At 39.9% G+C, this 18386-nt stretch overlaps 1 protein-coding gene across 2 annotated transcripts in view; it reads left to right on the top strand.

Moving 5' to 3' along the window:
* NDC1 (NDC1 transmembrane nucleoporin) overlaps window positions 1-16251 on the top strand; it is a gene marked incomplete at both ends in the record, with an annotated part of 53854 nt that extends 37603 nt beyond the window's left edge. For both annotated transcript variants that reach the window (XM_080692474.1, XM_080692475.1), the window contains 4 exons: window positions 102-165; window positions 1321-1421; window positions 11391-11551; window positions 16188-16251. In XM_080692474.1, coding sequence (XP_080548600.1) covers window positions 102-165; window positions 1321-1421; window positions 11391-11551; window positions 16188-16251 — 390 coding nt within the window. The remainder of the gene's footprint in view (window positions 1-101; window positions 166-1320; window positions 1422-11390; window positions 11552-16187) is intronic.
* Between the last annotated feature and the right edge of the window lie 2135 nt (window positions 16252-18386).

Genomic DNA, 18386 nt, shown 5'->3' with positions numbered 1-18386 from the left:
AGGCAACTTTGATTCTTTTGTTATGGTCTATATAGTTGGTAAAATGAATGAGATTGTAGTTTTTGCCTGGTGAACTAACCTCAGTGTTGTTTTATTTGTAGCACCCAGAGTCCTCCATTCAGTCTGTTTTTTCAGATGCCCAGATGCATATTTGGGCATTAGAAGGTAAACAATCTCTATGAACTATAACTATGATTCTAATTATCAGTTAAATATTGAAATATAATTAGTGAAAAATCACTGTTTGGACTTTGATTATCAATATTTGAATTTTCAGATGCATTTTTATGTCTTTGTTTTATATAGATCACTTTTCTTAGATTTTTGGGTATTTGTGTTTGCAATGGTGGGGATCAAGTCCAGACTTTGATTTGGACAAAATTTTTTCTTTTTGTGCATAGCAGAAAAATTGATCCTGGGATTCATCTGTGATCTTTGTATTCTGCAAAAAAGCACAACTAATAGATTGTTTTCAACTTATCTTGATTTATGTTAAATATGGAAACCTCATTTTTTGTTAAGAACTGTTTCTTGCTGAATACAGTGGTACACGTCTAAGCCCAGCTACTTGGGAGGGGAGGTAGGAGGGCTGCGAGTTCAAGCCAGCCTGGGCAGCTTAGTGATGTCAGATCTTGAAGTTAAATGATGAAATGCATGGCCTGGCTGGGGATATAGCTCTGTGGCAGAGTGCTTAACTATCACGCAGGAGGCCCCAGGATCAGCTCCTGTACCACAAACACAGACAAAAATCCTGTTTCTTTTCACCTTTTAGATACTACCTTTTGGGGGCATAAGTGATTCTGAAAAAGGTTTTTCTTGACCATCCTGTGGAAAGTGTCTACCTCACAACTGTCACTCTGCCATTTTTTTCTTCCTAGCATTTATCACAACTCAGTATTTTAATTTAATTTAGTTTGATAATGAAGATTGAACCCAGAAGCATTCTACCTCTGAATTATATCCTTAGTCCTTTTTATTTTATTCGAGACAGGATCTTGCTAAGTTGGCCAGGCTGGCCTTGAATTTGCAATCCTTCTGCCTTAGCTTCCCAAATAGCTGTAATTGTAGGCATGTACCACCGGAGCCTAACAGCACTTTATATTATTATTTCTTTAATAGAACTAAAGATTTTGTCATTTTATTTATGACTGAAGCAGTTGAATACCCTGTTAGTGCTAATCCCCATCTTATTCCCATTTTTACATTGTATTCCCCCCTTCTTTTTATATTCAGGATATTAATCTTTCTTCAAATTAGGTGTATTGTAGATAGATTTACATAATTTTGATTAACTTTTTACTGTTTGCTCTTCCCCTTGAGGTCTTTCTCATTTAGTAGCAGCATCATTCACAGAAGATAGATTTGGAGTTGTCCAGACTACACTACCAGCTATCCTTAATACTTTTTTGACACTGCAAGAGGTAAGCAATCTGTGCTTTGGGTATGTGTAAGAGGTTATCTCCCCCGCCCCATTTTTGTTTTGTTTATTTCTTATGGATCACATTTATTGAGTAACCAAACATGTTAGAAACTGAAATAATGGTACTGTTCTCACCCTTAGGAAATTATAATCTAAAAGAGAGAACAGGAGGAGAAAGCTTCAATTTTCTTATAAGATTTTATAGAAGCAGGGTGTGGTGACACATGACTGTAATACTTGAGAGACTGAGACAGGGGGCACACAGGTTTGAGACCAGTCTCAGAAATATAGTGAGAAAGCCGGGCATGGTGGCGCATGCTTGTAATCCCTGCGCTCGATAGGCTGAGACAGGAGGATCGCACACGTTCTAAGCCAGCCTCAGCTACTTAGTGAGATCCTGTTTCCAAATAAAGTATAAAATAGTTCTGGGAGTGTAGCTTGGAGGTGGAAAGCCTCTGGGTTCCATGCCCAGTACCACAAAAAAAAAAACGAAAGAAAGAAAGATATATAGTGAGACTCTCAGCAACCTAGCAAGACCCTATTTCCAAACAAAAACATAAGAAGGGCTGAAGGTGTAGCTCAGAGGTAGAGTACCCCTGGGTTCCATCCCCAGTACTGCAGAAAAAATGTTTTATAGAAATAGAAAGTATACTAAACACAAAGGCTTTTGTAAGCCTGAAGGATAACAATTGGTGCACAGTTTGGTCTTCGGAAGCCATTTAAGATATTAAAGAAAGCATGTGGCACAGTTCCTTTCTTCAAAACTTGGTTCATTTTATCTCCTTGATGTGGTGGTGCATGCCTTGTGACCTCAGTACTTGGGAGGCTGAGACTGGACGATCACAGGTTCGCAGCCAACCGTAGCAACTTAGAGAGGCCCTGTTTCAAAATAAAAAATAAAATAGGGCTGGAGGTGTAGCTTAGAGATAGAATGTCCCTGGGTTCAATCTCCAGTACCACACACACACAAAATAAAATAGGGCTGGAGATGGTGGCTCAGAGATAGAATTCCCTGATTTCAATCCCCAGTAACATACGTATACACAGTCTTACTCATCAAAATCAGTGAGCCAGGCATGGTGGTGCACACTTGTAATCCCAGCACTTGGGAGGCTGAGACAGGAGGATTGCAGTTCGAGGACAGCCTCAGCAACTTAGGCCCTTTGCAACTCAGTAAGACCCTGTTTCCAAATAAAGAATAAAAAAATAGAGCTGAGGGTGTAGCTCGGAGGTAGAGTGCCCTGAGTTCCATCCCCAGTACCCCCCCAAAAAAAAATCAGTGAATTTTTTGTTTGGTTTGAGTATTGTTCATACCCACTTTCTCAGGCATGTTTTTGACGTGTGTTTGTTTGCATGGATAGTCTTTTATCTGTATTCTTTTCTAGCTATCTTTCTTTAAACTTAGCTCACATAGCTGGGTATGGTGGTGCACGCTTGTAATCCCAGCATTTGAGAGGCTGAGACAGGAGGATTTGGGTTCTCAGCCAGCCTCAGCTACTTAGTAGGCCCTCCGCAACTTAGTGAGACCCTGTTTAAAAATAAAAAATAAGAAATCAGGCTGTGAGTGTAGCTAGGAGGTAGAATGCCTCTGGGTTCAATTCTCAGCACCACACACACACACACACACACACACACACACACACACACACACACGCTCACAGTATTCTTCTGATGTGTGGCATGTCTAACCATTTAATGGGCAACTGTGGCTTGACATGTCTTTAGCCCTGCTGACATGGCTTTATTAGTACCTGTGATTAGGTAAATTGGAGGCGTGCTAGCATTGTGTTAACAGATGAGGGAGGTTCAGCAGTATATTGACTTTCCTTAGGGCTCACACAGGTCTCATAGGAGGAAGAGCTAGGACTCGAACCTAATCTGATTGCAGAGTGTTAGCAGTATAATAGAGCCCAGAAAAAGCTACAGATCCATAATCTTTATTCTTCCTGAACTTGTCTGCCATCTTGTCTTATTCTCCTCCCTACTACTCCCCTCCACAGGAGAGAGAGTGTGTGTGTGTGTGTGTGTGTGTGTGTGTGTGTGTGTGTGTGTGTGTGTGAGAGAGAGAGAGAGAGAGAGAGAGAGAGAAGAGAGACAGACAGACAGACAGACAGACACTAGAAATTGAACCCAGAGGCATTCTGCCTTTGAGCTATACTCCCAGCCCTAGTTTATTTATCTGTTTTTTTGTTTTTGTTTTTGTTTTTTCTGAAGCTGGCCACAATTCTGCAATCTTCCTCTCATGGCTTCTTGAGTACTGGGATTATAAGCATGTGCCCAGCATTACTGACTTTTTTTTTCTCTTCCATTAGTTGGAGCGGGGCAGAGCCCTTGTCTCATTTCTGATTCCTAGTACCTGACAGGGTACCTGAGTGGCAGATACTTACTGCATGCTTGCTGGATGGCTGCTGAAAGCCTCCCTGCTGGTTAAGTGAAGGAAAGCTCTGTTCTGGTCCTAAGTTTAGTGACAGTTCTGATGTAGTAGATTGATTTTAATTATCCCAAACTACCCTTTTATTTTGAGAGGCGGGAATGCAATGTTACTTTTTTTTTTTTTTTTTTTTTTTTTGGTGTTACTGGGGTTCCTGGAAGCCCTTCTACTTCTGGGCTACACTCCCAGACCTACTTTATGCTTTTTTATTTTTGGAAACAGGGTCTCTTAAGCCATCGTGGCTGGCTTCGAACCTGCGAACCTGTGCGATCCTTCTATCTCTGCCTCCCAAGTGCGGGGATTACAAGCGTGCGCCACCACGCCCGGCTAATGTTACATGTTTTTGATTTTATGTTCTTTGATCTCCAGGGATACTTATTCTTAGTGAAGAGAACAAATTCCGAGTATGTAATTTAAGTTGTACAATGCCAGCTTCTGGGTGTTACTAAGAAACAATTGTATGGAGCTGTTCTATTGTTTTGTTTTACTTCTCAGTATCAATATCATCAGTCATTCAGTCATTTCTCTGTGAATCATTGAAGGCAAAATGTGAAAGGGGAGCCTTTCTCTCTTCCAACCATTCAGAGGGCAGGAGGAAGAGTGATGGAAATCTAGATCAGTGGTTCCTACCAGCAGCCAGGCCAGCCAGGCTGCCCTGGGAGATCATGCTCATTACAAGGGGCTCCGGCTCCACACACAGGTTACGGTCACATGAATAATTAACCTGTGTTCTAACAGGTTGGCAGCTACTTCTGAGAGGTTTTTGCATGCTGTTTTGATAAATTAAAATACAAATTCATTTAAAAGCATTACTGAATTCATGGTACTTATTTTCTTCATCAGAGGATGTAGAATAGTTATAACCCAGTGAACATTCATAATTTTTTATTTTTTATCTTTTTGTTTTTTATTGTTGGTGGTACTGTGAATGGAACCCTGGGGCCTTCTACCTCCGGGCTACACTCCCAGACTTCCATATATATATATTTGTGTGTGTATGGTGCTGGGGTTCTTGGAAACCCTTCTACCTCCGGGCTACACTCCCAGACCTATTTTATACTTTTTTATTTGGAAACAGGGTCTCTTAAGCCAGCGTGGCTGGCTTCAAACCTGTGCGATCCTCCTGTCTCTGCCTCCCAAGCGTGGGGGATTTCAAGCATGCACCACCACGCCCGGCTCATAATATTTTAAATTGTCCTTAAATATGAAAGGTTGGGAACGAAAATAATGTTTTTTTGTTTTTTTTTCAATGATATTGATACAGGGTATAGAATAGTGCCTAGTAATAATTATACAATAAGTAGCAGGTACTTTTATTTATTATTATTTATTATTTTTTTTGGTGGTACTGGGATTCCTGGAAACCCTCAACCTCTGGGCTACACTCCCAGACCTATTATGTATATATATGTTTATGTATATATATGTTGTTGTTTTTTTTTTTGAAACAGGGTCTCTTAAGCCAGCATGGCTGGCTTCCGAGCCTGTGCGATCCTCCTGTCTCTGCCTCCCAAGCATGGGGATTACAAGCGTGTGCCACCACGCCTGGCAGCAGGTACTTTTATAAAAACATCTGATTAGAAAAAATGTAGCAAGTATTTTTTGCGTGTGATTTCATCAGCAAATTATTTTATTATTTAAACAAGATGTTACATATAAAATATTTAATTCGTTTAATTCCTGGGACACCGTAATTACAATCAATGAATTTAGCTGTTAGCATTATCATATGGACTATAATAGTGGTTCTCCACCAGGAGCCATCTTGCAGTGTCTGAGATGGTTTTGATGTCTGCTGCCAGGGGAGTGCTGCGTGGGCCAGGAATGCTGCTATACAGCCTGTTAAGCATAAGACAGAGCCACGGCAAGAATGTCCAATCAAGGATGTCACTTGTGCTGAGAGCTGCTCTGTGCCCTGATTCTCAGTAACAAAGCCTGGCTCCTTATATTTAATATTTCTTTTTGGAATTCCAGCTTTATTGGAGTAAAACTTTGTTTTAACTACATTATACATAGGATCTTGGAGACTAGGGCATCTCACAGCTTTGCATAGTCTGCATTTGTTAATGACAGTGATAGATATTCAGAGGTAAGCAATCAAAGTTTTCTCTTTTTTGGCTTTTGTTCATGTACTACTGCATGTAAATATAAATGGGGAAAATACCCATTTTCATAATAGCAGCCCATGTTTAGGCTTCTGGTAGGGCCAAAGTATAAGGCCTTGGGATTTTAAATTTTTCTTAAAGGATGTTGTTCAGTGGTGTACTGTGCTAGGTGACACCACTTATTTCTTCATCATTTGGGATATTTGAGGTCCTAGCAAAGTGATCAGAATCTTAAGGGCAAGGACCATGTGTAGTACATAAAAGGAATGTATTCCATTGATACTCAATCTCACTGCTGATTATTTCAATTCTAACCACAGAGCACATGAATGAATATTAAAAAACATTTTCCTACTTAAGTTATTCATATGCTATCTTTAAAAGTTTGGCCATAACTGTTTCTTCTTCTTTTTTTTTTTTTTTTTTTTGCGGGTCTGGGGATGGAACCCAGGGGGATTCGTCCTCCAAGCTTCCTGCGAACCATGATCCTCAGGTCTCAGCCTCCCAAATTGCTAGGATTACAAGTGTGCGCCACCATGCCTGGCTGCCATAACTGTTCCTTTTCTTTTTTCTTGGTGGTACTGGGGATGGAACCCAGAGACTTACTACCTCTGGGCTATACTCCCAGACCTATATTTTATATTTTATTTGGAAACAGGGTCTCACTAAGTTGCTGAGAGCCTCACTAAGTAGCGGAGGCTGGCTTCGAACCTGTGCGATCCTCCTGTCTCAGCCTCCCAAGCACAGGGATTACCATAACTGATTCTTAACACATACTTTTGTCATAATGTTTGTTGCATTTGACTTACCTGAACCTTAGTTTACTTAGTATTTTAAGTCATTTTTTTTGTCTTTTTGTTTTTTGTTTTTTGTTTTGTTTTGTTGTTTTTGGTGGTATTGGGGTTCCTGGAAACCCTTCTACCTCCGGGCTACACGCCCAGACCCATTTTTATATTTTTTTATTTGGAAACAGGGTCTTTTAAGCCAGAGAGGCTGGCTTCGAACCTGAGCGATCCTCCTGTCTCCGCCTCCCAAGTGCAGGCATTACAAGTATGCGCCACCACGCCCGGCAAGTCATTTACTTTTAACAAAAACTGTAAGGAAACATCAATATTATAAAAGGAAAAGTAGTTTGACTTGCCACAAGTAGAATACAGGTCCATAGTCCTTTATTTCAAGCCTACCATATATTTTAGAATTCAGATTTTTTTGTTGTTGTTTTAAAAATCTAAGTGTTAGGCTGGGCATGGTGGCGCACGCTTGTAATCCCCGCACTTGGGAGGTGGAGACGGGAGGACTGCGCTGGCTTAAGAGACCCTGTTTCAAAAAAAAAAAAAAAAAAAAAAAAAAATATATATATATATATATATATATATATATATATATAATAGGTCTGGGAATGTAGCCCGAAGGTAGAAGGGTTCCATCCCCAGTACCACCAAAAATAAAAAATAAAAAATATAAGTGTGTGTCTGCAAATAGTATATAATATAACATTGTATTACTTCTACTTAACTATTTCTGAGTTGAATTTCTTTAATTGTAAGCATCAGGAATGCTTTTCTTTAGTACAATAAACGAAAAAGGATAGTAAATGGAATAAGACTGTAAATTGCCTGTGCCAACACAGGCTGTCACAGTGCTAGATGAGTTTAGGTCAGTTTTTGCCACCAAAGGAGTTACAAACAATTTCTGTTTGCAGGTCTTTTTGGATTTTAGATTGAGGATAAGTAATTGAAGCAAAGCCGGGCATGGTGGCACATACCTGTAATCCCAGTGCCTGGGAGGTTGAGATAGGAGGATCACAGGCTCCAGACCAACCTCAGCAATGTAGTGAGGTTGTCAGCAACCTTGTAAGACCCTATTTCAAAACAGTATTCTCAAATCGGGCGTGGTGACGCACGCTTGTAATCCCAGCATTCAGGAGGCTGAGACCGGAGGATCGCATCCTCAGCTACTTAGTGAGGCCCTCTGCAACTCAGTGAGATCCTGTTTCAAAATAAAGAATAAAAAAAATAGGTCTGGGGGTGTAGCTTGGAGATGGAATGCCCCTGGGTTCCATTCCCAGACCTGCCCCCCCCCAAAAAAAAATATTTTCTATCTTGAAACAAGGTCTCACCAAGTCGCTGAGGGTCTTACATTTTTTACTTCAAACCTATGATCCTCCTGTCTCAGCCTCCCAAGTATTGGGATTATAAGCATATACCACCATGTCTGGCTTTATTTTTTATATTTTGAAACAGTATCTCACTAAGTTGCTGAGGCTAGCCTCGAACCTGCCATCCCTCTGTCTTAGCTTCCTATGTACTAGTATTACACTTATATGCCTCCACACCTGGCTTTGAAATCCGTGTTTATACAGTGGATGTATTCTAGCTTTATGCTTGACAGTCGATGGGCAGGTGGTGGCATTCAGATTCAAAGGACATTGCCTGTTATCTTTGAAACCTAGAAAATATGGAATAAAAATTGGAGTTTGCTATGTTCATGTTCTCTAAATTATATAGTTATTTTACAGTATCCTGTCATTCTTCTGTAGTTTTTTGTTTTTGTTTTAATAGTGCCGGGGCTCAAATCTTGGACTAAAATAACTTTAGAATGTATTAATTCCAAAGGGTCTCTTGAGCTGGGCGTGGTGGCGCACGCTTGTAATCTCCGCGCTTGGGAGGCTGAGACAGGAGGATCGCACAGGTTCGAAGCCAGCCTCAACTACTTAGTGAGGCTCTCAGCAACTTAGTGAGACCCTGTTTCCAAATAAAATATAAAATAGGTCTGGGAGTATAGCCCGGAGGTAGAAAGAAAGCTCCTGGGTCCCACCCCCAGTACCACCAATTTAAAAGGGGGGAGGGTCTCTTGGATCCAGATGTTAAATGATGATGACTGTTTTGCTTGGTATCCTGAGGGTTAATCAGAAGTTATACAGGGGGATGGGGGTTGAGTGGTAGAACATTTACCTAGCACGCAGGAGATCCTGGATTTATTCCCCAGTACCATAAAGCAGAAAGAAAGATGCTGAGAGAGAGAGAAAGAAGGAAATTAAAAAGAAAATAACTTCAAACACTTCTGTTATGACTCAGTGTCATTGACTCCTGCTAAGTATTTCACTGAATGTCACTGCTCATGCTGCCTCAAATTATCTCAAGCATGTCCCAGTCTTGGGAAACACAAGTATGATTATTGTGAAAGAACAAATGATTGGACTTGAAGTGAACATGCCATACTGAACACGTGTATCGAGTCTTGTTCCTTCTCCAACACTACTGAACTGTGGAGACAGAGTGTAGAAATACATAAATCCATAAGCAAGAGCAGAACCAACAGCAGCAAGGTCTTTGAAACTGGAAAGCCGATGTTTGAGACGACTCACCTGACAGGTGCCAGAGGCACGTCCCACGCTGGCAGGGGAGAGTGCTGGCCCCAGCCTGAGGCCTGCGGGTGGTGGTTTGAAGACCAAATAGATCCAGCCTCCCATGCCGTCTACTTGTACATCCTTCCTGCCACACAGGTTCATTCTCAAGGGTACAGATTACCCAAACTAAATTGGCTTATGGCCCTCTTTTCAGGAAAAAAAAAAAAATTACTCAGCACCCTCCTGGGCTTGTCCTCTGCCTTCTTAATTTTATTCAATGCCTTCAGTTTAGTCAGAATCCACTGCCCTCCTGGTTTGTTCAGTTGCTCCCTCCTGCTCCCTGGATGAAGGAAAATGGAGGACTTTGGGATCTAAGTTCAAGAGAGCAGAATACTCTGGACTGGGAGAGTCCTGCCACAGTTGTGGGGACTCTGTGCATAGGGAAGAGTTCTTCAGAACACCAGGGCAAGTCTCTCCAGACAAGATGCTTGAAGACTTCTCTGAGGCTTCTGACCAAACCAAGACCAAAGACCTACAATCTGAGGTGGGAGCCCACAGGTCACCTGCAGTGAAGTCTTTTGTCAGTAATCTCCAGCCATGCACTCAGAGCTTCCCGCTAGCATTTTGGAGTTCCCATTAATAGTCATGAGCCAAGGATCACCAAATTTCTGAAGAAAGTCTTTAATGCAGAAGATGGAAACCAAAAGGAGAAACAAAGGGAAAATTTATAGCCTGAAGAAGCTATAGAAAACAAAAAAGATATCAAAATCCTCAGAAATAAAGCTGGGCGTGGTGGTGCATGCTTGTGATCCCTGCGCTTGGGAGTCTTGAGACAGAAGGATCGCACAGGTTCGAAGCCAGCCTTGCTACTTAGCGAGGCTCTCAGCAACTTAGTGAGACCCTGTTTCCAAATATAAAATAGGTCTGGGAGTATAGCCTGGAGGTAGAAAGCCCCTGGGTTCCACCCCCAGTACCACCAAAAAAAAAACAAACCAAAAAACTTCAGAAATAATAGGGATATTATATCCTTGAAACAAAAGTAAGGTGCTAGCCAGGTGTGGTGGCTCATGCCTGTAATCCCAGTACTTGGGAAACTAAGACGGGAGGATTGCAGGTCCAAGGACAGCCTCAGCCAATAGTGAGACTCTCATCACCTAGAGAGACTATTTCAAAATAAAAATAAAATAGGACTGGGGATATAACTTGAAGGAAGAATGCCCCCCCCCACCAGTAAAGAAATAAAGTAAAACAAACACTAAGAAGACATAAAAGAGCTCTTAAAAATAAGATGGCAAAAATATTTTAACTTTTTTTTTCCAGTTCTTTTGGTGATGATACCCATTAACTACAAATAACATGCTTACACTTCTTATTGCTTTAGAGGTTATCTTTTTTTTTTTTTTTTTTTTTGCGGAACTAGGAATGGAACCCAGGGGCATTCTACCTCTGAGCTACACCCTCAGTCCTGTTTTTTATTCTTTATTTTGAAACAGGGTCTCACTAAGTTGCAGAGGGCCTCACTAAGTAGCTGAGGCTGTCCTCGAAACGTGATCCTCCCGTCTCAACCTCCCAAATGCTGGGATTACAAGCGTGTGCCACCATGCCCGGCTTTTAGAAGTTATCTTGCTGAATAACAGCTCCCCGTTAGAGGACAGATCTGGACTTTTGCTGGGCCCTGGTAACTGTTGAAGTAGCTGAGCCTCTTTTGCATTGTTTTTAGTTTGTTTTGTGTGGTACTGGGGATTGAGCCCAGGGGCATTCTACCTCTGAGCTATACCCCCAGCCCTATTTTATTTTTATTTTGAAACAGTGCTTCACTAAGTTGATGAGAATCTCACTAAGTTGGTGAGGCTGTCCTTGAACCTTCGGTCCTCCTGTCTCAGCCTCCCAAGTACTGGGTTTACAGATGTGCACCACCATGCCTGGCTACTGCATTGCTTTTTAAACTGCTTGGACTGTGAGCCACGGGGGCGGGGGGAACCACATGTCTGGAGATATAGATATGTATCAAAAATAAAAATCTCACTAAGTTTTGGACTAAGTTGGCTTTCTTGATGATCTGTGCATTTTCTTTTTTTGGTCTAGGCAGCCGACAAGTACTTCAAGCTTCCTCATGCTTCCAGTAAACCCCCTCGGGTATCAGGAAGCCTTGTGGATACTTCTTATAAAACATTAAGATTTGCGTTCAGAGCATCACTGAAAACTGCCATCTATCGAATAACTACCACATTTGGTGAACATCTAAAGTAAGTTTACCTGTTTTGATCCGTGCACTTAAATAATCCTATGCACTTTGATAATCAAAGTATACTTTGATTTGTGCACTTTCAGGAATTCCTCTGAGAAATAGGTCTGAGAATTATGAAGGCTCACTAGCTGGAAGTGTTCTTCTGGGGCTTTAATGATTCCACACTGTGAATCAGATTCTTGGATTTAGACTTAAAATTTGAGCTTTGGGGGTTTCTTTTAAATGGACAAAAGAGAGGATAAGAAGTTGTAAAAACAGCAAATATGATTGTGTATTTTTTTAAGTTACTGAAAGATCTTCAAGAAAGTAAAATGGCAACAAAACAAGCAACAACAACAAAATACTGAGTACCTTCCAGAAAAGTATATTAAAAATAATTCTGGTTTTACATTTTGGTCAGGAAATTAAGACTTGGGTGAGCAGAGTATTCCGTAAATGAGTCTGTGGTGCTTTGTGAGTCATGCTGGAGAAACACAGATCACAGCACCTTCAGAACCAGAGAGAAAAACCACAGTGCCAAACCTGTTTATATTTAGTTTCGTTGATGTTTACTGCTTTGCTCTCATCCAGCGAGACAGGATGAGGGACACTAATTTATCAACTAAATCATGTTTATTATAATCATAAATGTGCTATAGAAAGCATGAGAGATTGCCTTGCTTTTCCTGTATGCAATCAATTAATAGTTTAGAACTTCTTTATTACTACCTGCTTCTAGAAGCAAGGAGTATATTTCCTTTTACTTCCATAATACTAGGCAGGAGTAAGTATTTATCGGGGACTCTATGAGGGAATACTAAAGAGCTGCAGATAATTCTCTACCATTTTAAGACATTTGTTGGCAGGGCGTGGTAGCACACGCTGGTAATCCCAGCATTCAGGAGACCAGAAGATGGCAGTTCGCGGACAGCCTCAGCTACTTAGGCCCTTCACAACTCAGTGAGACTGTGTAAGACTAAAAAATAGAACCAGGGACGTAGCTTGGAGGTAGAATGCCCCTGGGTTCCATCCCCAGTACTGCAAAAAAAAAAAAAAAAAAAAAAGACATTTATTAACTTAATTAAAAACAACCCCCCAAAAGCTTTATTTGTTTGTTTGTTTGTTTGTTTTGGTGGTACTGGGGTTCCTGGAAGCCCTTCTACCTCCGGGCTTCACTCCCAGACCTATTTCCCAGACCTATTTTATATATTTTTTATTTAGAAACAGGGTCTCCTAAGCCAGCGCACGAGGCTGGCTTCGAACCTGCGCGATCCTCCTTTCTCTGCCTCCCAAGCGTGGGGATTACAAGTGTGCACCACCACGCCTGGCAAAAGCTCTATTTATTGAGTAACTTCTAGACCTGTACTATACAATATAATAGCCATATATTTCTTATTTCTTCTCATTTTGGGTGAAGAGGGAGATAGCACTGGGGATTGGACCCGGGGTGTTCTACCTCCAAGCTAGACCTTTAGCCCTTTTCAAACTTTTTTTTTTTTTTTTTTGCAGTACTGGGGATGGAACCCAGGGGCATTCTACCTTTGAGCTACACCCCAACCCTATTTTTTAATGTTTTTATTTTTGAAACAGGGTCTCACTGAGTTGCAAAGGGCCTCACTAAGTAGCCGAGGCTGTTGGTGAACCGCCAGCCTCAGCCTCCCGAATGCTGGGAATACAAATGTGCACCACCATGCCCGGCTCCTTTTAAAAATTTTTATGTTGAAACAGGTACTTGCTAAGCTGATGAGGTTTGTCTCAAACCCGCGATCTATTTATCTTAGCCTCCTTAGTATTGGGATTACAGATGTGCTCCGCTTATTCTTCTCAAAGATCCTGTGAAATGCAGGCGTTATCCTAATTGTACACGTGTGGAAACTGAGGCAGGGAGAGGTTAAAGCTTGCCTGATAGCACAGTCTGGTGCATGTTACAACATGAACCTGAGTCAGGTCTTTCTTACTCATTAATCTGCTTATTAGATAGATAAAAATTAGCATCTAGGATACGCTCACTGAATGCTCATTGATGAACTTAGAGAATGAAATAGGTGTGATATTTATTGATGGAGCAAAGGTAGGGCAGAAAGGGAATGTTTAGATACAGAAGAGGAGGTAGATGACTGATTAAAAATTGTTTGAGAGAAATTCTGCCTTGGTTTCTTTCCTCTGAAAAGAGTCATATTTTACATATGCACTAAAACTAATGAATAGAGTCTTGTACAAATATAGGACAGAATGGTATGTTGGAAAGAATGTTAATCTAGAGTTAAAACATCTGAATTTATTTCTGGTTACCCTATTGGTGATCTATGATTATGGGCAAGTTACCTACCAAGTGAGAGTAATTCATCCAAGATTATATGGATATAAAGTTGCAGAAACAGAATTCAGATCCACATTTTTCTAACCCTAGACAACTACAGTATCTATACTCAGCCAGTTGACCTTATTATCTTCCCTGAGCTCTGAATCTTTCTGCTAACTCTTAAGTTCCTATGTCATATATGACATATATGTCATATGTCATATTACTATACATTATATATTGTGACAACTATTATTATTGCATAATAGCTAATTATTCACTAGCTGAAGCTCTACCACTCAGAAGCAGGCGTAAATAGATCCTTGAACCATGCGGCTAGTTACTCATTGGAGACATTCAAATAGCACCCTTCTTGCCTTTTTGTTGTTAGTTTTGTTTTAAATAAACTCTATTGAGTACATTTGAGGTTTGTAACATGATGCTATAGGATGCATATCGATAGTTAAAAAATTGTAGTAAAGCAAATTAACAGTTCTCATCTTATATAGTTTTTGTGACAAGAACTTCTAAAATCTACTTATTTTATGAAAATTCCTAACATACAGCTTTATTAATTACAGTACTTGTATATTCTGTAGATTTGTTTATTCTGCATATCTTATATTTTGTATCCTTCTATATACATTTCCTTATTTCCTCCCCCTCATTTATTTATTTTTCGTATGGGAGATTGAACCCAGAGGTGTCCTACCATTGAACTATATACCCCCAGTCCTATTTTTACTTTGAAACAAGGCCTCACTAAATTTCTGAGGCTGGTCTCAAACCTGTGATCCTTCTGGTCTCACCTGTGATCCCTCCCAAGTACTGGGATTACAGGCATGCACCATCATACCTGGCTCATTTATTTGATATGATACTGGGGATTGAACCCAGGGGCATTCGACCTCCAAGCTATACACTTAGCCCTGTTTTATTCTTTATTTTGAACAGGGTCTTAATAATTTGTAGAGGACCTCACAAGTTGCTAAGGCTAGCCATGAACCTGTGATCCTCTTGTCTCAGCCTCCCAAGTACTGGGATTACAGGCGTGTGCCACCATGCCTGGATTATTTACCCTCCCCCTTTTCTAGTACTTGGGTTTGAACCTAGGGATATTCTACCACCGAACTACACTTCCAGCCTTATTTTTCATTTTTTATTTTGAAACAGGGTCTCACTAAGTTGTGGAGGAACTCACTACGTAGCTTAGGCTGGCTGCAAACCTGTGATCCTCTTGTCTCGGCCTCCCAAATACTGGGATTACAAGTGTGTACCTCCATGCCCATTTTATTTACTCTTAATTTGGGCAAATTTGATTGGCTTCCAGCCCATAGTGTATCAAAATTTACTTGAGGGGCAGAAATTGCTTTTGGAGTTAAGAGTAGTAACAGTGAATCATAAAGGATATTATACTACCTGCTAGAGTCATGGGAAAACCCATACATTTGGTGTTTGAGAGGTCAGGGCATTTATTTAGAGATGACAGCTTTACTAGGATCTGCCTAGTAAAGTGTTTGAAATGGGTCCATTAGAAGTGAATATCTTGGTTTAAGAAAGCAGAGATGTGAAATAGGCATTTCAGGATGACTTATAGAAATATTATTGAAAGGAGACTTTTGATACTTTGAAAAGTAGTGACCTTTAGTTATCTAGAATTGAATCATTCATTAATGATAAGTTACTATTTAGAAACTAAAAAACCAGAATCTTTTATTGTATTCGATTTTTGTTTAGAAGTTTAAAAGGAAGTTAATACTGGGTTCAGTGTATATTTGCCTTAGCTTTGTCAAGGTAATAAGTCATTTTTGTGCTGATGAGAGTAGAGCGAGAACTCAGCGGCCCCATCCAAAACAGAACGTGTGTTCAAAGGAAAAAGTAAATCTGAACCACCAAGCTATTACCTTTGAAAGCGATTAATGGAGTCTATTGTGTTTTAACCAAACATTTTAGTTTAAAGGATTTTGTATTAAAGGCAATTCAAATATTCTACAACTCAAAGATAATGTTGAAATCTGGTTTAAATAAAATAATAAAATCCAGAAAATCTACTGCAAGGCCTGGAACTCTGCACAGCAGGTTCTGCAGCAGAGCAGGTTACAATCGATGCCTTCACTTGTCAGTCTTAATTTGCTTTGGTCTTTTAGAAGGTAGAAGCAGGCCATTACTGACTGTAGCCTTTTTCTTCATTAGATTAAAAAAGGTTTCCATCAGCTCTTTCAGAAATACTAAAGAAATGAAGATTCCTATTCATTTTTAATTGTTTTGAAAAATATTGACTCTGTGCTTTGTGGTTCACTTAATATGCTTAATGTAAAATAAAGCTTATGCTTTGAATTTATGTTTCATTTAGTGCTGTGCAAGCATCTGCAGAACATCAGAAAAGACTTCAACAGTTCTTGGAGTTCAAAGAATAGTTAAGTAATATAAACTGTGTTCATTACACTGCTGATACAACTACAGATGGGACAGTAAATGTTCAGCATTCTTGGATCAGAAGAAAATGGACTAATTAGATGCTTCCTTTGTCGTGGTGGTTGCTTTGAAAACTATACTTTAATGAGAGAAATCATGGAAAGAAATTCTCAACAGAAAACCGAAAACTGCCTTTTCTGTACCGATTGCTTTTTGTGTGTGTGGTATAATAAAATCTTTGTTCAATTTTACAGGAGCATCAATGGCAATCGAAATGTCTAGTTCATATAACTTAATAATCATAACTCAAAGTTTTTTAGAACTTGCTTTTGAAAAGAATGGAGCCAGTTTAGAAGTAGAATAGGTTGGCTTGATGCAGCCTTCTTGATCATTCGAAAAGTTAAGCTCTCCGTCAATTCCAAATACATGAATTTTTTTAGAGTAGTTTCTGTTTACTGATGGATAAAAATGGTAACAGAGAAAAATTCACAGAAAAAATATTGTCTAACGGACATATTTTGTTAATCTGTTAGGCTGTGTTTTTGTTTCCAGGGACAAATTAAATTTGCATGATTGTCCAAAAAAAGTCCAAATTTACAGATGCTAACTCTATATAAAGGAATGTGGAGAAATTCGGTTCTTAAGTTGCAAGATTAAACATTCACATTTGGACTTTAGAAACAATTGACCAACATGTATGATTTTATTTTGTATCATGCTAGTAAACAATCAGTGTATGGGTGTTTTCCCAATTAATTTTGCTTTCTTTTTCTGGAATAAAATATTAAGTAATTGCAGAGTTTTTCAAGTGAGAGAAAAGGTTTTGCAAGAAAAACCAGAAAGCTTTTCCTCTTTCCCCCACCGTTCATCTTTATTATTTCAAATTAGTTTTGAAGTTTGTTTGGCCTTACAGAGGGAGGAGCCTTTGTTGTGTTAACCAGCTAATTAAAATATAATAGAAAAAATTTTAAAGCGAGAAACAACTTAGTCATCAAAAGCAAGTGAAACCAAAATATCAGAGGAGTTATTCTACTTGGGAGTAATGCGAGTGAAGTCATTTATAATTTATTGGATCAGCTTCTTTGGAGAGGGAAGATTGGAAGTCCTGGTGGTTCACTGGTCTAGCTTTGGGCTAGAGACTCCTGTGTAATTCTTTTTCTATAATCTTTTCCCCCATAGTGTCCCCTAGATTTTTTCCTTTAAAGTCAGCACAGTATTGTATATGAACCTTTAATGTGATATATATGTCTACCATTTGCTTCATCGATGTGCTACATCTTTATAATAAAACATTTTAGCTTCTGCCCTATTGCCCCTTTAGCCAGCACATGCCAAATTATAAATGAGTCCTGCAGGCCTTTAATGTGTCTTTAGAGTACAGCTCCCCGGTTGTTAAGCGTTTGGGTATTTGCTATATTGCTATTTGTTTTTGTTTATTTGTTGCTTGTTTCTTTTTGTGTTTGAGGTTGAGTTGATCTTTTTTGTGAAATTTTTTTCACAGAAAATGTGAAAGTTGAATTGCAAATGTGGTTTCTCACAGATGACCAGAAAGTGGTGGCTGCATTAACTGAGAACTGCTGTGTTCCATGTATTAAAGCCATAAGCATTTTATATTCCCTGGTCGTCCCCTGGCTGAAGCATTTTGGGAGAGAAGATCTCTTCTGCTTCCACTAAAGAATTGGTGGGAGCTGGGCATGGTAGCACACACCTGTAATCTCAGGATTTGGGAGGCTAAGATAGGAGGATCGCAGGTTTGAGGCCAGCCTCAGCAACTTAGGACTCAGCAACTTAGACTGTTTCAAAATAAACAATAAAATAGGACTGAGGGCATATATAGGTCAGAGGTAGAACACTTCTGGGTTCAATCCCCAGTACTATTGTTTAAAAAAAAAAAAAAAAGCATTGTGGAGCCTGATGCAGAAGAAGAATGGCGGAGCTCGGTGGGTTGTGGGTTGTGGACACACCTGTGGTTCAGCTCCTCAGCAGACAGACAGGAGAACCAGGAGATCCTGGTAGACTTGGGCAACTTAGTGAATTAACAAGATTCTGTCTCAGAAAGAAAACAGCAAAACAGGACGTGAAGGGGTTTGGGAGGCTGAAACAGGAGGACCGCAGGTTTGCAACAGCCTTGGCAATT

Source organism: Muscardinus avellanarius (genome assembly GCF_963383645.1).
Source record: "Muscardinus avellanarius genome assembly, chromosome: 3".
NCBI lineage: Eukaryota > Metazoa > Chordata > Mammalia > Rodentia > Gliridae > Muscardinus > Muscardinus avellanarius.
The sequence above is the reverse complement of the archived record's forward strand: the minus strand, read 5'-3'. Positions and strand labels throughout refer to the sequence as shown.